The 24574-nt window shown below is 63.2% G+C and overlaps 1 protein-coding gene across 2 annotated transcripts; it reads right to left on the reverse strand.

The window, feature by feature from the left end:
- Window positions 1–11497: 11497 nt before the first annotated feature.
- Window positions 11498–22761, reverse strand: SCARF2 (scavenger receptor class F member 2). 2 transcript variants are annotated; one of them, XM_027566052.1, is made up of 11 exons: window positions 22595–22761; window positions 17791–17849; window positions 17579–17680; window positions 16898–17417; window positions 16577–16795; window positions 16313–16441; window positions 15644–15747; window positions 15453–15570; window positions 15025–15140; window positions 13854–14006; window positions 11498–13107 (listed from the first exon to the last, which is right to left on the reverse strand). In XM_027566052.1, exons 1-11 carry the CDS (start codon window positions 22744–22746, stop codon window positions 12263–12265), a joined length of 2517 nt encoding a protein of 838 aa, XP_027421853.1. In that variant the 5' UTR covers window positions 22747–22761; the 3' UTR covers window positions 11498–12262. The 2 variants fall into 2 exon arrangements, with proteins under 2 accessions (XP_027421853.1, XP_027421851.1); XM_027566050.1 differs by having other exon boundaries at window positions 15025–15155.
- Window positions 22762–24574: the final 1813 nt, after the last annotated feature.

The following is a 24574-nucleotide window of genomic DNA, read 5'->3' on the forward strand; positions in this document are numbered from 1 at the left end:
AAATGGGCCTAGTCAAACACACAAGCTTTTGCACAGCAAAGGAAATCATAAACAAGACGAAAAGACAACGTACGGACTGCGAGAAACATTTGCAAATGACGTGACTGACGAGGGCTTAATCTCCAAAATATATAAACGGCTCATACAGCTCAGGAACAACAACAAAAACCAGACAACCCAATCAGAAACTGGGCAGAAGACTCACATGGCATTTCTTCAAAGAAGACCTACGGATGGCCAACAGGCAGATGAACTACGACAGAAATGCAAATCGAAACTCCAGTTAAGCCCCGCCCCCGGCAGTCAGAACGGCGTCACACAGTCCACGGACGGCAAATGCGGGAGGCTGTGGGGGAAAGGGAGCCCTCCCACAGGGCTGGCGGAGGCACAGCGGCGCAGCACCACGGGAAATAGGACGGGGGGGCCTCAAGAAAAGGCGCTGCCGCATGATCTAGCAATCCCATTCCTGGCGTATACCCAGACAAAACCGGAACACAAAAATACACACGCACCCCGATGGGCACTGCAGCACTGTTTACAGCAGAAAGACAGCAGCAACCGAAATGCTCACCAGCACAGGGATGCGCAAAGAGGGTGTGGTGCACACACACGACGGAATATCCTGAGCCGTGTGAGACTCAAAGTCGTCAGTCGTCTCAGCTCTTCGTGACCCCTGTGGACTACACAGTCCTTGGGATTCTCCAGGGCAGAGTACTGGAGTGGGTAGCCTTTCCCTTCTCCAGGGGACCTTCCCAACCCAGGGATCTAACCCAGGTCTCCCGCATTTCAAGCGGATTGTTTATCGGCTGAGCCACAAGGAAAGCCCATGAAAAAGAATGAAATCACAGGCATTCTCCAGTGTCCAGTGGTCAGGACTTGACAGTTGCACAGCACAGGGCCTGGGTGTGATCCTTGGTCGGGGAACTAAGCTCCTGCGTGTTATGTGGCGCAGCCAAAGCACAAAAAGAAAGAAAGAAAGAATGGTGTTTGCAGGGACACATGTGCAACTCCCCTACAGCCAGACACCCTGCAATGTGAAGGCAAGTGGGCCTTAGGAAGCATCACTACGAACAAAGCTAGTGGAGGTGATGGAATCCCAGTGGAGCGATTTCAAATCCTGAAAGACGATGCTGTGAAAGTGCTGCACTCAATATGCCAGCACATTTGGAAAACGCAGCAATGGCCACAGGACTGGAAAAGGTCAGTTTTCATTGCAATCCCAAAGAAAGGCAATGCCAAACAATGCTCAAACTACCGCACAATTGCACTCATCTCACACGCTAGTAAAGTAATGCTCAAAATCCTCCAAGCCAGGCTTCAGCAATACGTGAACTGTGAACTTCCAGATGTTCAAGCTGGTTTTAGAAAAGGCAGAGGAACCAGAGACCAAATTGCCAACATCTGCTGGATCATGGAAAAAGCAAGAGAGTTCCAGAAAAACATCTATTTCTGCTTTATTGACTATGCCAAAGCCTTTGACTGTGTGGATCACAATAAACTGTGGACAATTCTGAAAGAGATGGGAATACCAGACCACCTGACCTGCCTCTCTAGAAACCTGTATGAAGGTCAGGAAGCAACAGTTAGAACTGGACACGGAACAACAGACTGGTTCCAAATAGGAAAAGGAGTACATCAAGGCTGTATATTGTCGCCCTGCTTATTTAACTTCTATGCAGAGTACATCACGAGAAACGCTGGGCTGGAAGAAGCACAAGCTGGAATCAAGATTGCCGGGAGAAATATCAATAACCTCAGATATGCAGATGACACCACTTTTATGGCAAAAAGTGAAGAGGAACTAAAGAGCCTCTTGATGAAAGTGAAAGAGGAGAGTGAAAAAGTTGGCTTAAAGCGCAACATTCAGAAAACTATGATCATGGCATCCAGTCCCATCACTTCATGGCAAATAGATGGGGAAACAGTGGAAACAGTGTCAGACTTTATTTTTTGGGGCTCCAAAATCACTGCAGATGGTGATTGCAGCCATGAAATTAAAAGATGCTTACTCCTTGGAAGGAAAGTTATGACCAACCTAGACAGCATATTGAAAAGCAGAGACATTACTTTGCCAAAAAAAGGTCCGTCTAGTCAAGGCTATGGTTTTTCCAATGGTCATGTATGGATGTGAGAGTTGGACTATAAAGAAAGCTGAGCGTCGAAGAATTGATGCTTTTGAATTGTGGTGTTGGAGAAGACTGTTGTGAGTCCCTTGGACTGCAAGGAGATCCAACCAGTCCATCCTAAAGGAGATCAGTCCTGGGTGTTCACTGGAAGGACTTATGTTGAAGCTGAAACTCTAATACTTTGGCCACCTGATGTGAAGAGCTGACTCATTTGAAAAGACCCTGATGCTAGGAAAGATTGAGGGCAGGAGGAGAAGGGGACGACAGAGGATGAGATGGTTGGATGGCATCACCAACTCAATGGACATGGGTTTGAGGGAACTCTGGGAGTTGGTGATGGACAGGGAGGCCTGGTGTGCTGCGGTTCATGGGGTCGCAAAGAATCGGACACGACTGAGCGACTGAACTGAACTGATGTGCAACTGGAGATTATCATACTAAGTGAAGTAAGCCAGAAAGAAAAAAATAAATATCTGGGCTCCCTGATGGTGCAGTGGTGAGAATCTGCCTGCCAATGCAGGAGACACAGGTTCAATCCCTGGCCCAGGAAGATCCCTTGTGCGTGGAGCAACTAAGCCTGTCTGCCACAACTGCTGAGCCAGTGCTCTAGAGCCCACGAGCTACAGCTGCCGAAGCCCCGGCCCCTGGAGCCTGTGCTTCGCAACGAGAAGTCACCGCAGTGAGAAGTCCACGCGCCCCAACTAGAGACGGCCTGCACGCAGCAACCAAGACCCAGAGCTCCCAAAATAAATAGCCATTAATCAAAAGAAAAGACAGACAAGTAGCACATGATATCATTTATGGGAAACCTAACATACGACGCAAATGAACCCATCTCTCCAAAGGGGTTTGGTACAACTCAGAAGTTGGGAATCCACGTGCAGCAGAACCCGGTCATCGCAGGTCGTGTCCTGGCGAGAGCGGCCACCCTGGCGAGGGCGTCCCTGCCCCCGAAGCAGCTCTGCCCTGTGTGTTCAAGATCCACGTGTGTAACAAAGGTTGACAATCATGTTGCCAGGATTTCTCCCAATCCGGGGGCGGGGAGAGACTTGCTCAATCCCCAGGAAGTGCTGCCCAACTGTCCTTGTGTGGCTTAACTGTTCTCTTTTGGCCGTGCTGGGTCTCGGGCTTTCTCTGGTTGAGAGCGGGGCTACTCTCTAGCTGTGCATGGGCTGCTTGGGGCGGTCGGCTTCTCTTGCTGCGGAGCGTGGGTTTCACGGTCTGCAGGCTCAGTGGCTGTGGCGGCCGGGCTGGGCTGCCCCGAGGCTGGTGGAATCTTCCCACCGTGTCCCCCGCGTTGGCAGGCGCACTCTTTAGGGCCACCAGGGAAGTCCGACTTGTGTGGCCTAACTCCTCTTGTATCTGGATCTCCCCATTTGAAGGCAGACAGTACTTGGGATTCAACGCTCACATTATGCAAAAAAAAAGACCCCCTTCAGATCCGATACAGTAGCAAGTAGAGCGCCTGACTCAGGGATTGTTTATTGTTGCTGTTTCGGTGGCTAAGTCGTGTCTGACTCTTTGTGACCCCATGGATGGCAGCCCACCAGACTCCTCTGCCCATGGGATTTCCCAGGCAAGAATACTGGAGTGGGTTGCCGTGCCCTCCTCCAGGGGATCTTCCCGACCCAGGGATCGAACCTGTATCATTGAGGCAGATTCTTTACTGCTGAGCCACTAGGGAAGCCCATATTCACCCAAAAGCATCTTCCAAACCCCAATCCCCCCAAACCAAACCATCTCTTTGCTGCAAAACAAAACTAAGCAATCAAGGTCTCAGCACCCGCTGAGAAGGCCCGGGGCAGTCCTGGAGCAAAGGGTCCAGGCCGGTGCCCAGACTCGGCCATGGCCTCTCGGTACCGGCCTCGGACGAGCCTCAGCAGAAGGTCCGTCTGGACTCAGCTCCCCGCCGGCCACTTTAGTTCCTTGGAAGCTGAGCTGCTGAGCTTTGCCGCAGCAAGGAGAACCAGCCAGAGCTGCCTCCCCAAAGGCCAGGGCCAGGGTGCTTGCACGACGAAGGAGCAGCACAGTCCTGGCGTGGGGCACGTGGGGCTGGCCGTGGGGGACGGGCAGGCGCAGCTGATGGGTGTGGTGGGGAGGTCCCAGCTGGGCTTAACCAGCTCAGCCTAAACTAGACGCAGCTGACTCCAGATGCCTAGAAAAAAACTCGGGCAAACTTGTTCAGGCTCCGTGGCACCTGGAGGACGCACACGTCTTAAGCCCACGTGGCTCCGTGTCGGCCGGTGGGACGAACTTGGCTGACTACCCGTGGGCTCAGGTCTCCATCCCGACTCAAGGGTGACAGATATTCAGTGTCTGTGAATATGCCGACCATTGGCCAAGACTGATTTTTACCCTGTTAATAGACTATCTTTGGGCTTCCCTGCTGGCTCGGCGGTAAAGAATCCACCTGCCAATGCAGGAGATACCAATGCAGGGATCACAGGCTCAATCCCTGATCCAGGAAGATCCCACACGCCGTGGAGCAACTAAGCGTGTGCGCCACAAGTACCGAGCCTGCGCCCGGAGCCCGTGCTTCTCAGCAAGGGACGCCATCGCAGCGACAGGCAGGTGGAGAGGAGCCCGCGAAGCAGCCCCCCACCGCCAGGAATAAAGAGACACCTCTGAAAATGCACGAGAACCTACAATTGTCTCGATAAAACTTAAATGATAAATAGGTCAATAAACTCCCTCTATGAGCCTAGTTAGCTAAGTCTCTGGAAAACCGCTGCTGAACGCTGAACTGAGCAAACCCCTCGGCAGCCCCAGAAACGGCTGCGGGTTTGTCTCCTTGTGGAGATGCAGCTGGACTGTGAATAGGTTTTCAATCACCCCATCGTCTTTGTGTTTCTGGGATAAACCCCGTTCGGCAGCGGTGCGCTAACGTTCAGGGGTGTGGACTGGGGGTGCCGCCAGCCGGGCTGCCCAGCGGTGAGCCCCAGACATCACTCTGGCTTCTCGGGGAAACCAGCGCTGAGACCGGGCCTTGGTTGTGCTCCAGAGTGGGAGGGGCCTGAGCTCAGCTTCGCCTGTGGGGCCAGTCTCCTGCTCACTCAAAAACAGAACGAGAAATGAAGAATGAAGTGGGGTGGGGGCCAGGACGGAACCCATGAGGACCCCCTGATGTACGCACCGGACTTCTAGGTGATGAGTCCTGTTCTGAAGTATTAAAATGACAGACACGTTACTTCTGTAATTGGCAGAAAAAGCAATTCCCACCTTGAATGATAAACTGCAGGGGCCATAGGTTTTCCCACGGCGCTGCTCGGGAGTGACACTCTCCTACCTTCGTGTCCAGAGCCAGGAGTGACAGACGGTGGGAGCAGGAGGGCAGCAGCCAGGCCACCTCCACGTGCCCCTTGACGGTTCGGTGGAGGGCGCCACAGGCAGAGCCGGAAGGTGACAGGCGGGCAGCGGGCCTGTCCCGGGGAGTGGCGGGCCCCTCCCTGAGCCTGAGATGAGCCACGGCATCTGGGTGCTAGTCAGGGTCAGAGCAAGGCAATAAGAAGCCTGCGTTCAGGCTGGGAGTGGGGAGTTGGGGCCAGGGTGCTGGTTAAGGGAGATCCGTTACACCAGATATGAAGAGAAGGGGTGATGATCCCCCCTCTTTCTCTAGTGAACAGTCCAATGTGGCCTAGTTTTCAACCGAGAAAGGATGAATGGCATCTTGTGGTGAACTGCTGTGACCTGAACCGGTGTCAGGTGAGGCCCGGTCCCAACAGCCACAGTGGCCCCAGCAGGCAGTGATCCACTGGCCAGAATTCTGTTGTTACTATTGCGCTAATATATTCCACAGAGGCCTCATTCCTGCAGCTGCCAGCCTCCACTCACAGTCACATCTGTGTCGTACAGTAATTACGATAAAATACAGAAAGCTGTGACATCATTTTGCTGACAAAGCTCTGTATAGTCAAAGCTACGGTTTTCCAGTGGTCATGTATGGATGTGAGAGTTGGACTGTGAAGAAGGCTGAGCGCTGAAGAATTGATGCTTTTGAACTGTGGTGTTGGAGAAGACTCTTGAGAGTCCCTTGGACTGCAAGGAGATCCAACCAGTCCATTCTGAAGGAGATCAGCCCTGGGATTTCTTTGGAAGGACTGATGCTGAAGCTGAAGATCCAATATTTTGGCCATCTGATGCTAAGAGCCAACTCATTGGAAAAGACTGATGCTGGGAAAGATTGAGGACAGGAGGAGAAGGGGATCAAAGGGGATGAAATGGTTGGATGGCATCACCGACTCGATGGACATGAGTTTGAGCAAGCTCTGGGAGTTGGTGATGGACAGGGAGGCCAGTGTACTGCAGTCCATGGGGTTGCAAAGAGTCAGACACAACTGAGCAACTCAAACAGCAACAGATAACATCAATTTTACGGGTTTTTTTTCCTTCTTCTATTTTTTCTACGTGGCTCGCAGGATCTTAGTTTCCTCACCAGGGATCAGGATGGAACTGCCTCCCCTGCATTGCATGGCGAATTCTTAACCACTGGACCACCAGGCATTTTTTAAGCTACAGAAATTCCGCGTTTGATTGCAAGGGGCGGCGCACTCCCTGCCTACGCCGGCGGTACTTGGAGGGCAGAGTAGGTGGACACCCGGGGCACGCGGCGGGCTGCGGCCTCCGCCTGCGCGGGTGGACAGGGTCCCCATGAGGTCTCGGGGGAGGTAACCATACCCGCGGCTGTGAAGGCCCCGCCCCCGGCCCGGCTGGGCTCGGGCCCCGCCCCCGCCTCAGGCCCCGCCCCAGGTGCTGCCGAGCTCCCCCCGCTAGATGGCGCCACCGCCTCGCGGGCGCGCGTCCGGGCGCGGATCCCGCCCTCGCGCGCGCGCCCACCGATCCGCGGGTTGCAGGGCGCCTCCTCCGGGAGCCCCCTACCCGGTCCCAGCCCCCAGCACCCCGCCCCCGGGAAGGCGCGTCAGACGAGGAGACGCCGCGTCCTCCTCCGGGAGGTGCGCGAAGGACACGCGAGCAACCAAAGCGAGCGCCCGAACGCGCGGGCAGGGGCGCAGCGAGCGCCTGGGGCCCGGAGCCGGTCTAGCTCGGCGACCTTCCGGAAAAGGCGCGACTGTGGAGGCAGAAAATGAGCGGTGGTCTCCCGGGGAGACAGGCAGGGCTGAAGAGCGGGAGAAGGAAGGGTTTTAGGGCCCTGGACCGTGTTACAGCGGTGGACACGGGTCATCGCTCATTTGCCCATAGCGTGTACATCAGTGACCCCGATGGGAACCATGGGCTCTGCAGGATGCTGGCCCGTCACTACAGGCCCACCAGTTGTAACAAATGTCCCGCTTGGGGGGACGATTTTGATAGTCAGGGTCAAGGGGGAGGAGGTATATGGGAACTCTCTGTCCCTTCTGCTTAATTTTGCTGTGAACCTAAAACTGCTCTAAAAAAATAAAAACTATTTTTTTAGAAAAGTAATTCAAGGTGAGGAGGAAAAAAACTCTGAAAAATGGGTCATGGGAATATGAAGTGGGTTCTGGCTTAATGAAAACTGTAGGATGAAGGCCAAGCTTTGTTTTTCTGTCAAACCAGGTTCTACCAAGTAGCTTTGACTTTGCAACACGTGCAGCGGGACTCTGGGGTTAACCCAGTAGGGGCCACTCTGCTGCCCCTGCACCCCCAAAGTCATGACCCAACCACAGTCACGTGTTTCCAAGGCTCCCAGACCACGAGCTGCCTCAGGTCCAGTATTCAGCCCAGCGTCACAGCTCACCCCGTGAGGCCCTGACCTCCTGACTTCCTTTTCTTTTTCTTTTTTTTGGTGTGGTAAAAGACACAGCATGGACTTCACCATCTTAACCCTTTTTAAGTGCATAGCTCAGTAATATTAAGTACACTGCCATGGTTGTGTAGCCGTCACCACCAGCCATCCTGACAACGCTTTTCATCTTGTAAAACCGAAACTCCGTCCCCACGAAACTGCCCACCCCCCTCCCCCAGCCCCTGGCCCTCCGCTTTCTGTCCCTCTGCGAATCTATTGTAAATACCTCACGTAAGCGGAAGTATATAGTATGTGTTCTTTTGTGATGAGCTGATTTCATTTTCATTTAGCGTGATGCCTTCAGAGTTCACCCTTGTATTATGTGTCCGAATTTCTTCCCTTTTTAAGACTGAGTAATATCCCATTGCATGAATGGACGTTCCTTTGCTATCCATTCATGTGTCGATGGACACGTGGGTCGTTTCAGCATCTTCGATAATGTGAAACTAACCTCTTGACTGACCCAGGTGACTTGGCCCTGTAGCTGGACTCATCTGCCGATGCCCTCACTCACCACAACTGTCCCCATGAGGACCCAGGGTACCTGCCCCACTGGACCCATCGATGTCTCCTCCACCCAGACTCCCTCTTGCAAACCCATGCGCCCTCCTGCTTGTCCTCCAAGGCGGCCGCAACCTCTGCAGACACCCTCGCCTGTCTCTCAGACCTCTGCTCTCCTAACCCCACCCGCCAGCTTCACTGCCCTCTTGGGGGGGCCCTGCATTCCGTGAGCCCCCGCAAAGGGACCGACTGCTGGGTGTGTCAGGGGCGCCCCTGCCCGTGTCATAGCCTCTCTGTGTCCTTAAGGAGACCTTGGCATCCATGTGGCTTTTTCCATCTGTGGCCACCTCAAACCATCTTCCCGGCAGCTACCAGCTCAATAGATTTAAGCTCAAAACAGACACAAAGACAAACAGGCAAAATGGACAGACCCTGAAACCAAAAGAAGCAGACACCGGAAATCGAGTCCTCCAAAAAGATCAAATTCTTCCTGTGCTCCCAACAGACGAGGCCCTGGCACACAGGCCCCGGGGGCTCCCTGGGGCTAGTGTTAGCTCCCAGGTGCTACCTGGAGGAGTGACTGGGACCCAAAGACAAGGGTCGGGGCTGCAGGACCGCACGGGGAGATGTACCAGACAGTCAGCGAGCGGTTTTATTCCCGCAATGGCGGCAGGAGGAACATTTGCTAACAAGGAATGTCGACCAGGAGAGGTAGCAGCTGGCGTTTTCTAAAGCCGGGTGATTGAGGGAGTTGCGAGAACGGACAAGGGGTCTGGCACGTGCCAGGACAACTTGGTCTTTCAGGATCGGGCTCTGGGCTCGCAGTGGGGTGCGACCTCCGACACAGATAAATTCAGCAGCATCGTCCTGTGTCCACCTCCTGGCGTGTAGTGGGCTGAGCGCTCTGGGTACTCCTGTGAGCCTGCGGATTGTGTGTGTGTGTGTGTGTGTGCGTGTGTTGCAGGGTCTGTGTCTCTCCCGACACTTCTGTGAGCTGGGGGCTGTTGTGTGCCGCACGCCCGTGCCGCCTCCGTGTCCCGCACCTGGTGGCATCGCTCGGTCTCCCTGCTGGCCTGGCTGTAGATGCAGGTGCGTTTCAGTGCGTGTCTGTGTGCACGCATGTGTGCAGGCGTGTGTGCACGCGTGTTCGGTCTCTCTGCTGGTCTGGCGGGTAGGTGCAGGTGCGTTTCAGTGTGTGTGTCTGTGTGAACGTGTGTGTGCACGCGTGTGCGTGTGTACTCAGCCTCCGTGTGGCGTGTGCTCCGGCTAAGGCCTTCTCCAGTCCCACATTCCTCCCGCTCCTTTGTGCTCTGTGCTACAGAAAATATTTGCGTTTCCACGACTCATAATTTTTCCTCCTCAATCGCTACCAGATGTGGGTCCTGTGGTCCCCGTCCCCATGGCAACGGAGGTTCCAGCAGCCGCGGTTCCCTTTTGTGGCGCCTGCCCTGGGAGCTGGCGCTGCTGCAGGCCTGTGAGGGGGGAGTGGGTGTCGGGCTAGGGGGAGCGGTTCCCGGCAGCTCCCTCCCCAGGCTGCTACCTAGACCGTCCGGGGGGCTTCCTGGCCCGGGTGCCCCAGGCCACGGCATCTGCCCCCAGGGCGCCCGGTGGCAGGGCTGCTGCATGAGGCGTCAACACAGAGGGGCTCCTGAAATTCAGGGTCTCCGATACCCAGAGGCTCCGGGGCAGGCCTGGTGGACGTGAGATATGGGGCCCGAGCCCTCTGGTCGCCTCATACCGTGCTGATCCAGGCCAGGGAGTATTTTACCTGCTGGAGCAGGGGTTGGGGGGTCAGGGAACAACAGGGTGGGCACAGTGAGTGGGGCTGCCCAGCCACTGCCGCCCGACCCATGGCCCTGCCCTCCACCATCCTCCTCGGTCAGTGCACTGCCCTCGCCAGGCCTCTGCCCCTCCTAGCCAACGTTAAGGCTGTGTTCTTTGCCTGGCAGCCAGCATGGCCTGGTGCCGAAAGGAAGGGATGAGGCTGTGGCCAGGCGCGGGGCCACGGCTGGGAGGGTGCCCGGCTGGCTCGAGGGAAGCCACATGCCCAGGGACCGGGAGCCCGCCTTCCACGTGCGGCCCGACCAGGCCAGAGGTGGGACCGCGGCCACGGGAGCCACGCCAGACGTCCACCCGTGCCATGAGGCGTCTCCATGCAGCTGGCTCGGCCCCTGCACAGGTCACCGACGTGGACCTCCAGGTGGCATCCGGCCAGAGGACCAGAGGCTCGCCGGGTGAGACACCTGAGCGGCCAGCACCGGGCACACTCCGGCCGTTCCAGGGTCCACAGGACGGGTGTGGGGAGGTGATGGGAGCGTCTTGGCCGAATCTCCTGACAGAAAGAGCTGGCAGCGGGGGGTGGGGAAGAGGCCTGCCAGGCAGAGGCGGGTGACGGAGGAGCCCAGGTGGGCGGGGACAGCGCACACCTAGAGCGGTGAGGTTCTGGAGCTCAGGAAGGTCACTTGCGAGGCCCTCCTGAGGGCCACAAGCCCTGAAGACATGGAATACGGGGCCGCAGAAAGAAGGCCAGGCCAGGGAGGGGGCCAGCGGGGGCCAGGCAGTGGGGAGCTGCCTCCAGGCCCAGCCGGGGCTCGGGGGCCAGGCGTGCTCCCCCCTCCCCCCAGTTCCTGCGGCCGGCAAGGCTGGCGGCTGAGCGTTTCCGGCTGAGGACAGGGAGCCCATTGAGATGGACAGCGGGGCTCTGTGCACTGCCAGACGTGGCCCAGCTGGAGGCTGTGCCCCTGGCCTGCTGCCCCCTGGCCCCAGCCTCTGACCCACCCTAGACACACCAGAGAGCTCGGGGCCCCAAGCGTACAGCAGTGGCCGGTGGGGAAGGCGCAGGGCAGGGGTAGCGACACACCAGCTGCTTCCTCATAACCACCCTACCTGTTCCTGCCTGCCTGCCCGGCACCAGCAAGGGGGTGGGCTGAGTGGGTGCCCAACACACTGGATAAAAAGATCAAGGCTGGGCACACGGACAGGACACGCTTCCCACGTGGTCCTGGGGGGCCACACCTGCGCTCCCAGACGCCACTTGGGTCATGGGGTGCCAGGTGTCTTGGGGTGAAGTCCTTGTCAGAGGCCCAGCGGAGAGGAAGCAGGCAGACCATGGGGGGGGGAGGCACTTTATTCGGAAAGCTTTGGCCGAGCCCCTGCCAAGAGGAGCCCATCCTGGGGCCCCCGGGGGTAGGGGGTGGGAGCAGCCCTGCCGGGGGCCTATAAATACATCTCCTCAGGCCACTGGAGTCGCCCCTCGGATTCCCAGGCATGTGGGGTGCTGGGAGGCCATCAAAACCAGCTCGACAGCGGAGGGGGCTGGGAAGGACTGGTGGGGGACAGCCAAGCCCCCTGAGGAGCAGAGACCAGCCCTCCTCCCCAGGCTCCTATCAACCAGAGGCCCTGGGGCTCAGCCAGTGGAAGGAGCCTCTGGCCAGGGTCACAGGGAGGGAGCCTCCAGCCAGAGGCACCAGGCCTTGACCGGAGAGGCATCCAGGGTGGAAGTGCTTCTGGCCCCAGCCAGTGAGAAGGCGGCCCAGCCAAGGCACTCTGGGCCAGTGGGAGGTGTTCTCTAGACAGAGCCCTCCTGCCCCTGGCCTTGGAGAGCCCGGCGGGCAGACAGGAGCCCTCCCCAGGGAGGCCGTAGGAAGGGAAGGGTCAGCGAAGCGCCTGTCAGGCCTCAGCCACCGGGATGGGGCTTCCTGCCGCAGCGAGCATGGTCTTGTCCAGGAGGGCCGCGGGGCCTGAACCAGCGAGATGCAGCCTCCCGCCCGGCGGCTCCAGACTGGGGCCCCCGCGGGAGACGCGGGGGCGCAAGGCGCGGGGTGCCAAGCAGCGCTGCTAAGCGGGGAAGTTGCAGGCCCACGGGGCTCCCTTACTACAGCGTGGGCGCGCCCACCCGGCCCGGCTCGCCTGCCAGCTCCCGGCTCTTCTTGCGGGGCGGCTTCTGGATGGGGGTTTTCTTTCGAGGGGTGTCGGATCCGGGCGCGCCGGCTGCCGCCTTTTCCGGCCCCAGGGCCTCAGGTGCGGGGGGCGCGCGGGCGGGAGAGGAGGGAGGCGCGGAGCGCTTGGCCTTTTGCGGAGGCGCCGGCTTCTCTCGGGGGCCCTGCATGCCCGCGGGCCCCTCGGCGCGACCCAGGCTGCGAGTCTTGTCGCGCAGCTCGGCGGCCAGCATGGAGGCGGCCTCGGGCGCACTGCGCGGGGGCCCGCCAGCGTCCGTGGGCTCTGGGAGGCCCGGGCCTCGGCCCCGAGCCCGAGCCCGAGGCGGGGAGGGTGCCCCGAGGGCCGGCCCCTCCTCTGCCAGCCCGGGGGGCCGCGCCGACGTGTCGCTGGGCGTCCGTTTCCTCTTGCTGGGGCTGGGAGCGGCCTCGGGGCCGGCGGGTGGGGGCGAGGGCGCAGGGGCGGTGGCGGCGGCGGCGGCGGCCCCGGCACCCTGCTTGCCATGGATCCAGGACACCTTGGGTTTGGTGGCGGGGTCGGGTGGTGGCGGCTTCCGGCGCTCGGGCGATGGCGAAAGCGACAGGCCTCGGGCCTCGTCTCGGACCCGGGCCGGCCGGGCCTCGCGCCGGGCCACGCGCGCATACAGCGCCCCTCCGGGCCCGTCGCCGCTGGACGCCGACCGCTCGCTGTCGGAGGACGGGGGGAGGGGCGCCGCCTCCTCCGCGGGCGTGGTCACCGGCGCCGCGGCGGGGGCCTCCGAATCCCGGCTCTCGGCAGCCGCCTCTGACCAGGGAAGAGAGGGCCGGTCACCGCCCGCGGGAAAAGCTTGGCCCTCCAGCTTCCAGGCGCAAGCCACCGCCGGCGCCCCCTCCCGTCCTCTTCCCTCCCTGCTGGTGCTCAGGAGTCCTGGCATCCAGACGGGCCTGGCATGCTCGCGCGCTGACCGCAGACTTGGAGCCCCTGGGCAGGACAAGGGGCTCCTTCCTGGGCCGCAGCCCCTCAGCCTCGAACCTCTCCCGCACCCCATTCCTGGCCTCGGGGCCACCATGACCACATCTGGCCCTCTATTCCTTATCCTTCCTTAAGAGCAATCAAGACTCAGGCTCACCTGGTCACCTGCCCAGAGTCATTGACGGGGACGGTAGCAGGAGGAGAGGGGCCAGAAGCCCAGAGAGTGAGCCTGCTTCCTGACGTTTGTGAGCCAAGGCTTCCCATCAAAGTGTGCCTCCAGACCCCCAAGACTCCCTTTCCTGTCTCCTCTTGCCAGCTCCTCCCCCAGCCCAGAAACTTGTCTCTGCCTGGTGTCCCCAGCTGTGAACCCAGCTGTGGCTACCTCCCCAGACCCCTAGCCGAGTCTGGTGCTGGGCAGCACAGAAGCCTGACCTGCAGCCTTAGCTGTATGTCCCCCACCCCCAGCTAACAGCATCACCAGCCCTTCCTCCCTGTCCCTCCGAGCAGAGATCTTTTCAGCGAGAACCCTTTGCTGGGTCAGAGCGAGAGGGGTCCTCACCCCAAGGAGGCGAACTCACCCTCGTGGGGTACGCAGTACACGGGGCCTTCGTCTGTGGTATCGAAGGAGGAGAAGGAGGCCCGGGAGGACCATGATGGTGAGGGCTGCTCCAGCCCCGAGGGCGGCTCCAGGAAGCTGCAGTTGAGTGTGTTGTCCAGGTCATGATGGGCCACTGGGGGGGAGGGAGGCACAGCTGTCAGGGGCCCTGCCTTGCCCCAGCCAGGGCCCTCACCAGCCCTTCTGCCACAGTGAGGTAGGGACCCAACCAGCTGTACCCCCAAGACTCTAAGCAGGACAGGCAACTCAACAGGCCTCTCCCAGCAGCCAGGGAGCTGACCGAGGTCAGGCCGAAAGTTATGAAGAGAGGGAGCACCTGGCTGGGAGACGCCATCAGGCCCTCCAGTCCATGCTTCAGACCCTGCCCTGCGGCAGTTTCTGAGAGCAAATGCGCAGTAGAGAGGCCACCCTTTGGCTCAGCCCACCTCAGCAGGCTGCCACCCCCAGGCACAGCCTCCTCAGATGTAGACCCTGCCAACAGGGAATCCCAGAGGCTGGCCAGCCCGTCCTCCTTGCACAAACAGGAGGTGGGCTCCAGCCCCTACACCCGTGTCCACAGACCCCACCATGCTGAGTGGGCCCAGCGTGGCTTTTCTCAGCTGTCTCTACCTTTACCTCCCAGGAGACTTCATCACCTCGTCCCCTTCATCTTTGGAAACAAGTGGGAAAGACACAGAGAGCTTCCACCCCAGTGTGAATCAGTGCAGACAGAGAAGAGAAAACGGCATGCCCTGCAACCCAGAAGCTGACCCGTCCTGACAGCGGTGGGGGCCCAGGGGTCAGCCTGCCCCCTTTCCAGGGAAGACCCTGGGCACTGCCAGAAGTCTGGGCCGGGGACGGGGGCTTCTTGCGGCAGGGCATTCCCACGCACAGGTCCCGCGTCCACCTGCGGTTCCGCACCAGGACAGACGGTGCGTTCACTCCCGCAGACTGCTGGGCGACGGGACGTCCAGACCACCATCCCTGCCTTCCTCCCAGGCTCCCCCGTATCCGCGAGCCCTCTTTCCTCGCCCTGGGCGCATCTCCCCTCGCCCCTCCCATGGACAATCAAGGCCCCGCCATTCCTATACTGACCCGGTCACGCCCACTTCCCGCAGCCGCCTGCGTCGGGAGTGTTCCCCGGTCATCCTTACCTACGACCTTGGGCAGCTTCTGCCTGCGGAGCGGGATCCGGGGTAGCTTCATGCTGATACGACTGAAGCGTCCGCACAGGCGCTGCGGCGCCTTCTTCCTCCCCAGCGAGAGCTCCCTGCGGGGGCGGGGCCTGAGCGAAGGGGGCGGGACCGTACCTTGGCCGGAGGGGCGGGGCAAGTCAGCGGGTGCCCACCCATGGGGCGGGGCCGGCGGCGGGGCGGGGCCTACAGTGGACGCGGGAAAAGGGGCGGGGCCACCGGGCGGGGCGGGGCGGCAAGCAGGGCCTGAGCTAACCCGGTCCGGGGCCTACAGTGTACGCGGTCCCTCGGGGCGGGGCCTGAGCGAAGGGGCGGGGCCGGGAAAGGCGCACCTAGCCGGAGACCCAGCGCGACGCGCGCCGGGCTAGGGCCCGGCCGCGAAGCCTCACCCGCGCGCTGGGTCCTTGCCGCGGCAGGCGCAGCAGCAGCCGAGCAGCGAGAGCAGCAGGCCGAGGAGCAGGGCGAGCAGCGCCCCGGCGCCCATCACGCCCTTGCGCTGATTGGTCTCTGTGGGGAGCGCCCGATCAGAGCGGCGGCCAGCGACCGCCGCGCCCCCGCCCGGTGGCCCCTACCCACTCACCCAGGCGGCAGGCACCGGTAACCGGGTCGCACGAGTCTTCGTGGCAGCTGCAGGCCTGGGCGCAGTCCACGCCGTGGAGCCCGGGCGGGCACGTCAGGTTACAGCTGCGGGAGCGCGAGGTCAGGGAGGCGGGCGGGGTCTGGGGACGCCGCCGAGCTGCCCTCCGAGACGCCTCCCGCGCTCGACCCCGCGGCCGGCCAGCCCCGCGTTCCCTGGCTCCACTCTCTAGGGACTGCGGCCACCCCCACCTCCAGCACGTCCTGGGCGATCAGTGTTTTGGAAATGCATGGGTGCACTCCAGCGCCGGGGAGTCTGGGGGCCTGGCCGAGATCACTGGCCGCGGTGCCCACTTCGGGGGCTGACTCTTGTGTACAGGGAAGAGAGGCTGCCGGACCAGACCCGTGGGTGTACGTGGAGGTCCCTGCTCACTTCATATCATCAGCTCAGGGGAGCCCACTGACCACAGGCTGACCTGGCCGCCAGATCCGGCTTGAACGCCGGCTCCACACCAGGGCAGGAAACTGCCCCCCAAGAGCCCCTGGTCGCTCCCTAGCTGGCTGAGGGCCAAGCCTGGGTCCCACCTGGTCGCCAATACAGCAGCACCTGGGGTCTGGCTGGAGCCCTGTGCCGGATACTGACTCCTCAGACCTCTCGTCCCCGGGCACTCACTGGGGCCCATGGACGCCCGGGCTGCAGAGGCATCGTCCGGACTGGAAGTCGCAGTGGCCACTCCCGCAGTCGGCACACACAAACGCGCAGTCCTCGCCGTATGTGCCATTGCTGCACTTGGTCTCACACCTCGGAAGGCGGGGAGGGGGCGTCAGTGGAAGCAGGGCCAACGACCCTGAAGCCCACAGAGCCCAACGCGGAGAGCGGTCGGGGGAGGGAGGGCGGCGGGGGGCTGCGTGTCTGGGGCGCACGCGGGTCGCTCACCGGTCGCCGATCCAGCCCGCGTTGCAGCGCGTGCACTTGCCGGTCACGTGGTTGCAGGCGTGCCCGTCGCGACACGGCGGGCATCGGCGGCCGCAGCCCTCGCCGTAGAAGCCGGCGGCGCACGGCTGGTCGCACTTGGTGCCGTTCCAGCCGGGCTCGCACGTCAGACAGCGGCCCTCGGCCACGGTGCACGGCTGCTGGCCCTTGCACTGGCCGCATCTGGGGAAGGGACGGGAGGCTAGGCGGGGCCCGGGCCGGCTCACTGCCGCCCCCTCGGCGGCCTGTCCCTCCCTCCCCTCCCTGGGCGGGACCCGCGCTTACCGGCGGCGGCAGCCCAGGCCGTAGAAGCCGGCGGGGCACGGCTCCCGGCAGTACTTGCCCCTGTAGCCGGGCTCGCACGCGCACGTGCCGTCCACCGGGTGGCAGCGGCCGCGGAAGCACTGGCAATAACGCTCGCAGCGCGCGCCGAACGTGCGCTCCCGGCACTGGCAGCGGCCGCTCTGCTGCTCGCACGGCGACGTGTTGCAGGCGCACTGATTGTTGCAGCTGCGGCCCCACCAGCCCGCGTGGCACAGGCACGCGCCCGTCTGCGGGTCGCAGCGCGACGTGGCGCTGCAGTAGCACGCGCTGGCGCACTGCGGGCCCCACCAGCCGGGCTCGCAGCGACACGCGCCGCTCCGCGGGTGGCACGCGCCGTGCTGGCACTGGCACGCATGCTCGCAGCGTGCGCCCCAGCGCCGCGCGTGACAGGTACACTGGCCCGTCACGTCCTCGCACTGCCCGTGCGGGTGGCAGACGCACAGCTCCTTGCAGTCGGGACCCCAGAACTGGCGCGGGCACTCTGCAGGAGTGGAGACCGGGGCAGGCCCAGGCGCTGGCGAGAGAGCCTGCCAGCTTCCCTCCCGGCGCCCCGCCCCCGAACCAGGCCCCGCCCACTCACCGCCCCGCCTCCCGATCAGGCCCCGCCCTTCTGGGACCCTGCCCGACCCGCTCCGCTCTCACTGGTGTCGCAGTTGGCCCCGAAGTAGCCGTGGCGGCAGCGGCACTCGCCGGGTCGCACGCACACCTCGTTCTCCGAGCACGTGGAGTTGCCTTCGCACACAGCTGCGGACGAGACGGGCCGAGGTGTCCCCAGTCCAGCCGCCGCACTTGTCTCCTCCTCTCTATGCACCCCCGCCCCCGCCCCGGCCCCGATCCCAGGGTGACCCACTCACCGATCCCACACTCGTCCCCCTGCTGCCTCCAGCCGGCGCAGCACGTGAGCTCCTGGGAGCTGCAGGCAGAGAGACTGGCGCCTGAGTCTGAGCCCCTCGCGCTGGGACCCCCCACTCCAGCAATCCCCACCCTCCCCTCGACAGGTGGTTATCGGAGGCGCTGCTGTAGGTTCGGGGGACTCGAGTAAGTCACAAATTTCAGCCATCCAGAGCAAACCCTGGGAGGCAGCAAAGCGCAGACCACCTCCAAGAACTCTACAGTTCCCTCTACTTGGGGGTCTTGCCTCTCCTGATCTGTGCCCTCTTCCCCCATCCGCTGGGCCTGAGAAGAGACCCCAGGCGTCTGAGGAGGGGCAGTGGTGAGGTGGGGGTGGGGCAAAAGTCTCTGGGCCTCTAGGACCTGCTCCAGTGAGGTAGCCTAGGGCACCCCGGGGTGGGGCGGAGTCTGGCCCGATGGGTGTCAAGGGCTCAGACCCAGACAGTGCCAGGACTGGCTGGGTCGGGCAGCACATCAGGATGCCCTGTTGGGGCTGAGACAGGCAGCCTCTGAGCGAGGTGGACTTGGCGAGGGGTCTGCTTGGGCAGGGGACACCCAGGGAGTCTGTCCAGGTGAGGAAAGTGCAAGTGAGGGCTGCAGAGCACCAGGGCGAGACTCAGGCTAGAGGAAGGCCACACTGGAATGTCCTCTCTGTGCAGTTTCATGAAACCTCAACTTTATTTGGCTTTTCCAAGGAACAGTAGGAGATAACTTCCTAAGTGCCCCATGTTGGGGTGGTGCAGCCTCTGAGCCCTGGCCTGATGGGGTGGGCAGACACAGAGGTTCGGTGGCCCTGCCCAAGTGAAGCCATGGCCCCTGGTGAGGGTCATGAGGGCTGAGGTGGGGTGTGCCCACACTGTGGGCAAAGGAGGTCGAGAAGGGACAGACACTCAGAATGCAGGTCTGTGGAGTCTCAGATCCTAAAGGCACATGGCCTCCGTCCAACCTGAGAGCAAAGGAGAGGGTCTTGGGGAGGATGGGAACCCAGAACTGGCCATGTGTTGGTGGAGGAGGTGGGAGGGGCCTGATGGCCCTGGTGGGTGGGGTGTCAGGGAAAGGAAAGTTGAGCTGCCCCTTAGCAGGCCCCTCAGAAGATGCCCTCCATGTTCCCAGCTTGAGATGATCACTAAACCCCAGGTGGCACCCAGGACCCCAAGGGAATCCCCTCTCCTGGAAAGGGCTGGATTCTCCTTTGGGCCAAAGATATGGGACCTGGGGAACAAGACCCATAAAACCCCGAACTTCAAGGAATGGGCCGGCTTATCTTCCACAAATGGAACTGGAAACCAGAGACAGGAACACTCAGCAGGGCTGGCTTTTCCTGACCCCCAGCGTCCCCACCCACCCAGCCCAGCCCTGCCCTGGGGCTCCAAGGAGCCCATCTGCGGGGAGACCCATCACCCCCTGCCTCTTTTGCCAGCCTGAGCCCAGGACTCTGGATGGAGAGCCTCTGGAGCTGGCGACCCCACCAGAATGGCCTGCTGGGACGGCCTGGGAATACTGCCCGCCTTCCGTCCCGGATGGCCTGGCCTCCTCGCTCTGTGACCAGCTTGGGAGCCTGGCCTTAGGGCCACAGGCAGGTGCATCAGATGTCTGGGTCTACCACTTGCTGTGTGACCTTGGGCACAGAACTTAACCTCTCTGAGCACCGGCCGCTCTATCTGTACACTGGGTCCCCATAGGTTTCGCAGGAGGATTAACAGAGAGATGTCTCCAGCTTTTGGCACCAAAAAAAGTCACCCAGGAAATTTCCTGGTAGCTCAGCTGGTAAAGAATTTGCCTGCCGTGCAGGAGACCCCGGCTCAATTCCTGGGTTGGGAAGATCCCCTGAAGGAGGGCATAGCATCCCACACTAGTATTCTTGCCCGGAGAATCCCATGGACAGAGGAGCCTGGCGGGCTGCAGTCCATGGGGTCGCAAAGAGTCAGACATGACTGAGCGACTAAGCACAGCTCAAGAACTCACCCAAGGCTGCTGTGTGCACTTCAGCCCATGCTGAATAGGCCCCAGAAAGCTCCCCCAGGGTGGCTGGCACCCAGGCCCCACCCAAAAGAGCTAAAAACCCCACCCGCTGGCGGGACAGAGCCCATGTAGAGGACGAGCCTGTGGGACCTCTCCTCCTAAGACGGGAGGCAGAAAAGGCTGGGACGGGCTAGCAGCCCGGCTGCCTCAGATCTAATGAAAGTCAGAGGTCAAGAGAGAGGGCCGGGGACAGGGCAGCTCCAACGCTCGGGCGGGACCCTGTCAGTCCAGCCCCGAGGCAAGCAGGCAGTGCCTCGCCACAGAGCGCGGTCCCTGCAGCTGGAGCTGTGCTGATTCAGACCTCGATCTTGAACCCGCCCAAATGCACTGCCCACTCACTGTGCCAGTGCCCTCTGCCCCCACACCTCCCAGGACTCCACGACGGCCTGGCTCTCCTCCCGCCCGCCACGGGCACCCCCTCCTCTGCACCCCCTGCTCTGTCCACTCTGGCTCCCTCACGAGGCTCCCCAAGTCCCAGCAAGACACTGGCAATGCCTTGGAGGCCTCCTCCACGTAAGCCCCCACCCCAAGTTGACTCTATCTCAGGGTAAGGCCTGTCTTTCCAGGCTGAGAGGCTGGGACCCCGTGCCCTCCCAGAGACGACGCACAGAGAAACATCTGGCTAGACCTCCCAAAGTGGATCCGGGAGACAGGCCACTTGTCCCCTGCCCCCCACCCCTGACCACCTCATCCTGCCTGCTTCTCTCCCACCTTCTGCCCTCTTGCCCCAGGGTTTCCGGGGCCTCAGTCTTCTCAGGAGCAGGCAGAGCTTGGGTGGTCTCTCCTCCACCATCCCCGTCCAAGCCACCTGGGCCCCTTCCGCACTTCCAGCAGGCCCTCAGCAGGCAGGGCCTGCCCCCAACACCGCCGGGCTCTGCTCCCGGCTCCTCTCCCCTGGCCTCTCTCACTCATCACCTCCGGTTGGGTCTCCCCGCTGAATACCTCCTCCCTAGCCCTTGCCAGATGTCAGATGACTTGTGGTAAGTCTCCCCCCCCCACACATGCACACACGCGCACACACACACGCATGCACACACACACACACACACGCACACACGCACACACACGGGACAGCTGTGCCCTGGCACTGCCAGGTCAGCACACAGAATGCCTCTGGGGTTTTACTGACAGAGCTGCTCCCCTCCGTGGTCCTCCTGCCTCCAGGCAGAGGCAACAGCTAGTGGAGCTTTGAAAGGCCCAGCCTTGGGAAGGTCATGGAAGAGATGGTCCAGACCCTGGGGAGGGAGGTGGGGCCCCCAGTGGCGGTGGTTCCTGGAAACCAGCTCCACACAGGACCAGGGCCATCCCCTCTCCCTCCCCTTCACGAGGCGGGTCCACCCCCGACCCCATTTGCCAGGAGCAGGGTCCAGCCTGAAGACCTTAAGCGATGTGCCCGAGGCCACGAGGATGCGGAGGCCTGGGGATCTGAAACCCAGCCCAGGCTCCCGGCAACTGGAACGGGCCGTCCAATGGGGAGGTCCGGGGCGGGGGAGCGCGGCCGGCTGGCCCTCGGGTCCCCCCGGTAGGGACCCCCACGGGGAAGGAGGGCTGAGGCGAGGCACAGGCCGGCGGCGATCGCGCCCTCCCCCCTCCAGGCAGCCCCGCCCGCCGCCGCCGCCGCATTCCTGGGGCCGGGGAGGCCCGGGAGGCCCGGGAGGCGGCGGCGGCGTCGATGTGAAGCAGATGGCGGGCCAGGCCGGCCCCCGCCCCGGAGGCGGGGCTGGCAGCGGGGAGGGGTCTGCGCGCCTCGGGATGCGAGCTCGGAAACCCCGCGCGGCCCCTCACAGCCCCTTGTCTGCGGCGACCGCCCTGCCCCCGGACGCGGCCTCCCTGGGCCCTACAGCCCCGGGCGCCCCGACTGCCGGGGGCCGGTGGCCGCCTCTCCAGCCGCCCGCCCGGCGCCTCCCTCCCGCGCCAGAGCACCCGCACACGCCGGCTCCCCGCCCCCGCGCGGAGATGCCCTTGACCTCGCAGTGGCCCCTGACAGGCCGACCGGGCCCTCCGACCCCGGCGCCACCCCCGGCTTCTGGCCCGCGCCCTTGGTCCTCCGTGCGCGGTCCTGGGCCCCGGTTCCCCGCCCCCCACAAGTCCTGTCTTCGCCCGGCCCACACGGGCTTCCCCAGCCGGCTCCTGGGGCACCCGCATCCCACCCGGGAGGGTCCGCATCCTCCCGAGGCCGGCGCCCGCCCTTGTCCTGTTCCCGCTCCCGGCCCACTCGGAGCGCAGGCTCCTCGACGCCCTGCTCCGTGTCCACCCTCTTCCCACCCACGTCCGCTCTTCCTAAGACGCCAATCTGTGCTTCCCACTAGCCTGAGACCTCCCCGGCTCCCCCGGCGCAGGGAGGAGGCCGCCGCGGGACTCTCGGCCTCCCTCCCTCCCGGCCCCGGCCACACTCGTCTGCCCGGGCCCTGGCACATGCCCTGCCACGGGCTCGGAATGCGTTTCCCGTCTTTTTACGGCCCTCCCAACCCGGCCCAAGGGTCCTTCTTTTCTAGGTGTGAAATCTCGGACCCCGTGTGTCTGCCCTCCCTGCGCCCGCTGCCCTCCGCTCTCCTCTCGCCCGGGGTATCCTCGGACGCACCGTCGTGGCCCGGCGCCCGGGCTCGGCCTGGAGCGGAGCCGGCGTCGGGGAGGGCCGCACGAGGGGCCCGCGCGTTCCGCGCAGGGCAGTCCCCGGCGCCCCCTCCCCTGTCCCGGCCCCGGGCGTCCCCTCCGGCCCCCTCCCCCAGCCCGGCCGGCTCCTACCCGGGTGCGCGGCACACGTTGCGGCCGCGCGGGCTCAGCTCCTGGGGCGCCGTGGGGCCGGGCAGCAGCCAGAGCAGCAGCAGCAGCAGCGACGGCCCCCCGGCTCCCCGGCGCCGCGCCGGCCCGGCCCCCCGGGGCCCTGCGCCCTCCATGCGGCGCGGGGCAGGCGCGGGGCGGGCGCGGGCGCGGGTGCGGCCGCTGCGAGAGCGGCCGGAAGCGGAGTGCACGGCCGGGCGGGGGGCGGCAGGAGGGGCGCCGGGCCGGGCAGGAAATTCCACATCGGCTCCCTGATCCCGGGCCAGCCGCGGCCGGCCAGGCGGCAGCGCCCGCCCCGCGCGCCAGACCCCACCCTCCGGCCGCGCAGCCGCCCCTCCGCGCGGCCCCCGCCCCCAGGCGGCCGCGCGCAAACTTGGGGCGAACTTGGAAGGGGCCCGCCGGCGGAACCCCCGGCCGCCGCGCCTTTCCTTCCCTCCCCAGACACCCACCCGAGAAGCGGCCCCTGCGCGCTCCCGACGAGGCCCGGCCCCGGGGCGGCGGGAGGAGGGTGGGCGCCAGGCGCTGCGCACCAAAGCCCCCTGGCCAGCGGCGCCTCGGGACCGCAGGTCAAGGCCTCAAGCCGGCCTCCGCTCCCGCGGCGAGGCCCTCCCGCGCCCGGCGATGCGGTCAGCGCCTTCCCAACGGGCGCAGTCAAAGCCTGCAGAGACGGCGGCGCCCGATGCTTGAGGCCTTGGATAGGCTGGGTATGGACCAGAGGCCTGGGCGCAGGGGCCCCCGTAGGGACAGACGGGAGCGCTGCCCGCAGTAGAACGGCCCCGCACCGGCTCTGAGAGATCCTGGAGGTAAAGGCAGGTGGCAGAGGCTGCAGGGGCAGCGGCGGGGACAGTCGGGGATGCATCCCCTGCCTGCAAGCCCTTGTCAAGGTGAGAAGGTGCGCGAGGGGCCTGGGAGAGGGATTCTGCTTGAGAGGCCGTTGGTCCCAGAGGGAAAGATCCAGAAGGTGGAGCCAGGCCCGGAGGCCCAAGGATCCTAAATCCAGAGTGGGGCAGGGGCCGCAGAGAAAGGGTGTGTGTGGGGCCTGGGGACCTGGAGGAAGAGGGGAGCAGAGGGGTCAGACGCAGCTCCAGGCCCAAGGAGTGGGGAGGGCGGCAGGCCTAGGTAGGAGAGGGCAGGGGGGCGGCCAGCTCCCAGCAGAGCTGGGCTGGGCCTCTGGGGACCTCAGAGCCGGAGGCAGGGCCAGGGTAGGGGGTGGGCTATGTGCGGGCTCCCCAAGGAGGGCTCCTGCCTCAGTCATATGGGGGTCCATCAGGGAGGAGGGGGCCTGGTCAAAGGCCCCGACAGGCCCGAGGCTGTGGGCACTGCTGGGCTGGCAACGGACAGGGTGGGAGGGAGCCCCGGGGGTTTGGGGCCCCCTCCGTCAGCCCCGCTGGTGCAGGATGGGGGCAGCCGCGGGCAGGGTGGCAGGGAAGTCGCACTCGTGTGGTCACAAACGCAAACACTTCTCTGGGGCAAGTCAACAGGCCAACCACTTCCGGGCAGCCCTGCAGGCCACGGCCCGATCTCCCAGGGCCCCGGCCCCTCCCACGGAACCCCTGTTGGCTGCCCTACAGGGTGGCCAGCAGAGGTCCATGCGGCCGCTCTGTCGGCCCTGCTCCTGGCTCTAGAGGTGTCGCCCAGCTGGACTGGGTTCACGGACGGGAACCTCAGACGCCATCACCTCCCTGCCCCCTCCAGCCCCAGAGCTCCTTCAGGCCCCAGCTCTGTGACGGGCACCTCAGGACTGTCTGAATGCAACTCTCTACCCGCCCCTGGCCGTGTGCCACCTCTGTCTGCTGCCCGCAGGACAGGACCGTCCCCAGCCTTGTCTCAGGCCCACCTCGTGCCTGATGGTGAGTTTCCTGGCCCCACCCATGCCCCCGCCGGGAGCCTGGGTACAGGCGGAGTGGGGGACTGTCCATCTGCCTGGCCTGTGCCAGGTGGATA

The sequence above is a fragment of the Bos indicus x Bos taurus genome, chromosome 17 (genome assembly GCF_003369695.1).
Source record: "Bos indicus x Bos taurus breed Angus x Brahman F1 hybrid chromosome 17, Bos_hybrid_MaternalHap_v2.0, whole genome shotgun sequence".
Lineage (NCBI taxonomy): Eukaryota > Metazoa > Chordata > Mammalia > Artiodactyla > Bovidae > Bos > Bos indicus x Bos taurus.

Bases quoted from the DNA above. Each gene is read 5' to 3' on its own strand.
- SCARF2 (XM_027566050.1), bottom strand. From the start codon at position 22,746: ATGGAGGGCGCAGGGCCCCGGGGGGCCGGGCCGGCGCGGCGCCGGGGA. The intron at 17,850-22,594 runs GTAGGAGCCGGC...CTCTGCCTGCAG, and splicing joins AACGTGTGCCGCGCACCCGG to CTCCCAGGAGCTCACGTGCT. The intron at 16,442-16,576 runs GTGAGCGACCCG...CCGCCTTCCGAG, and splicing joins GCGGGCTGGATCGGCGACCG to GTGTGAGACCAAGTGCAGCA.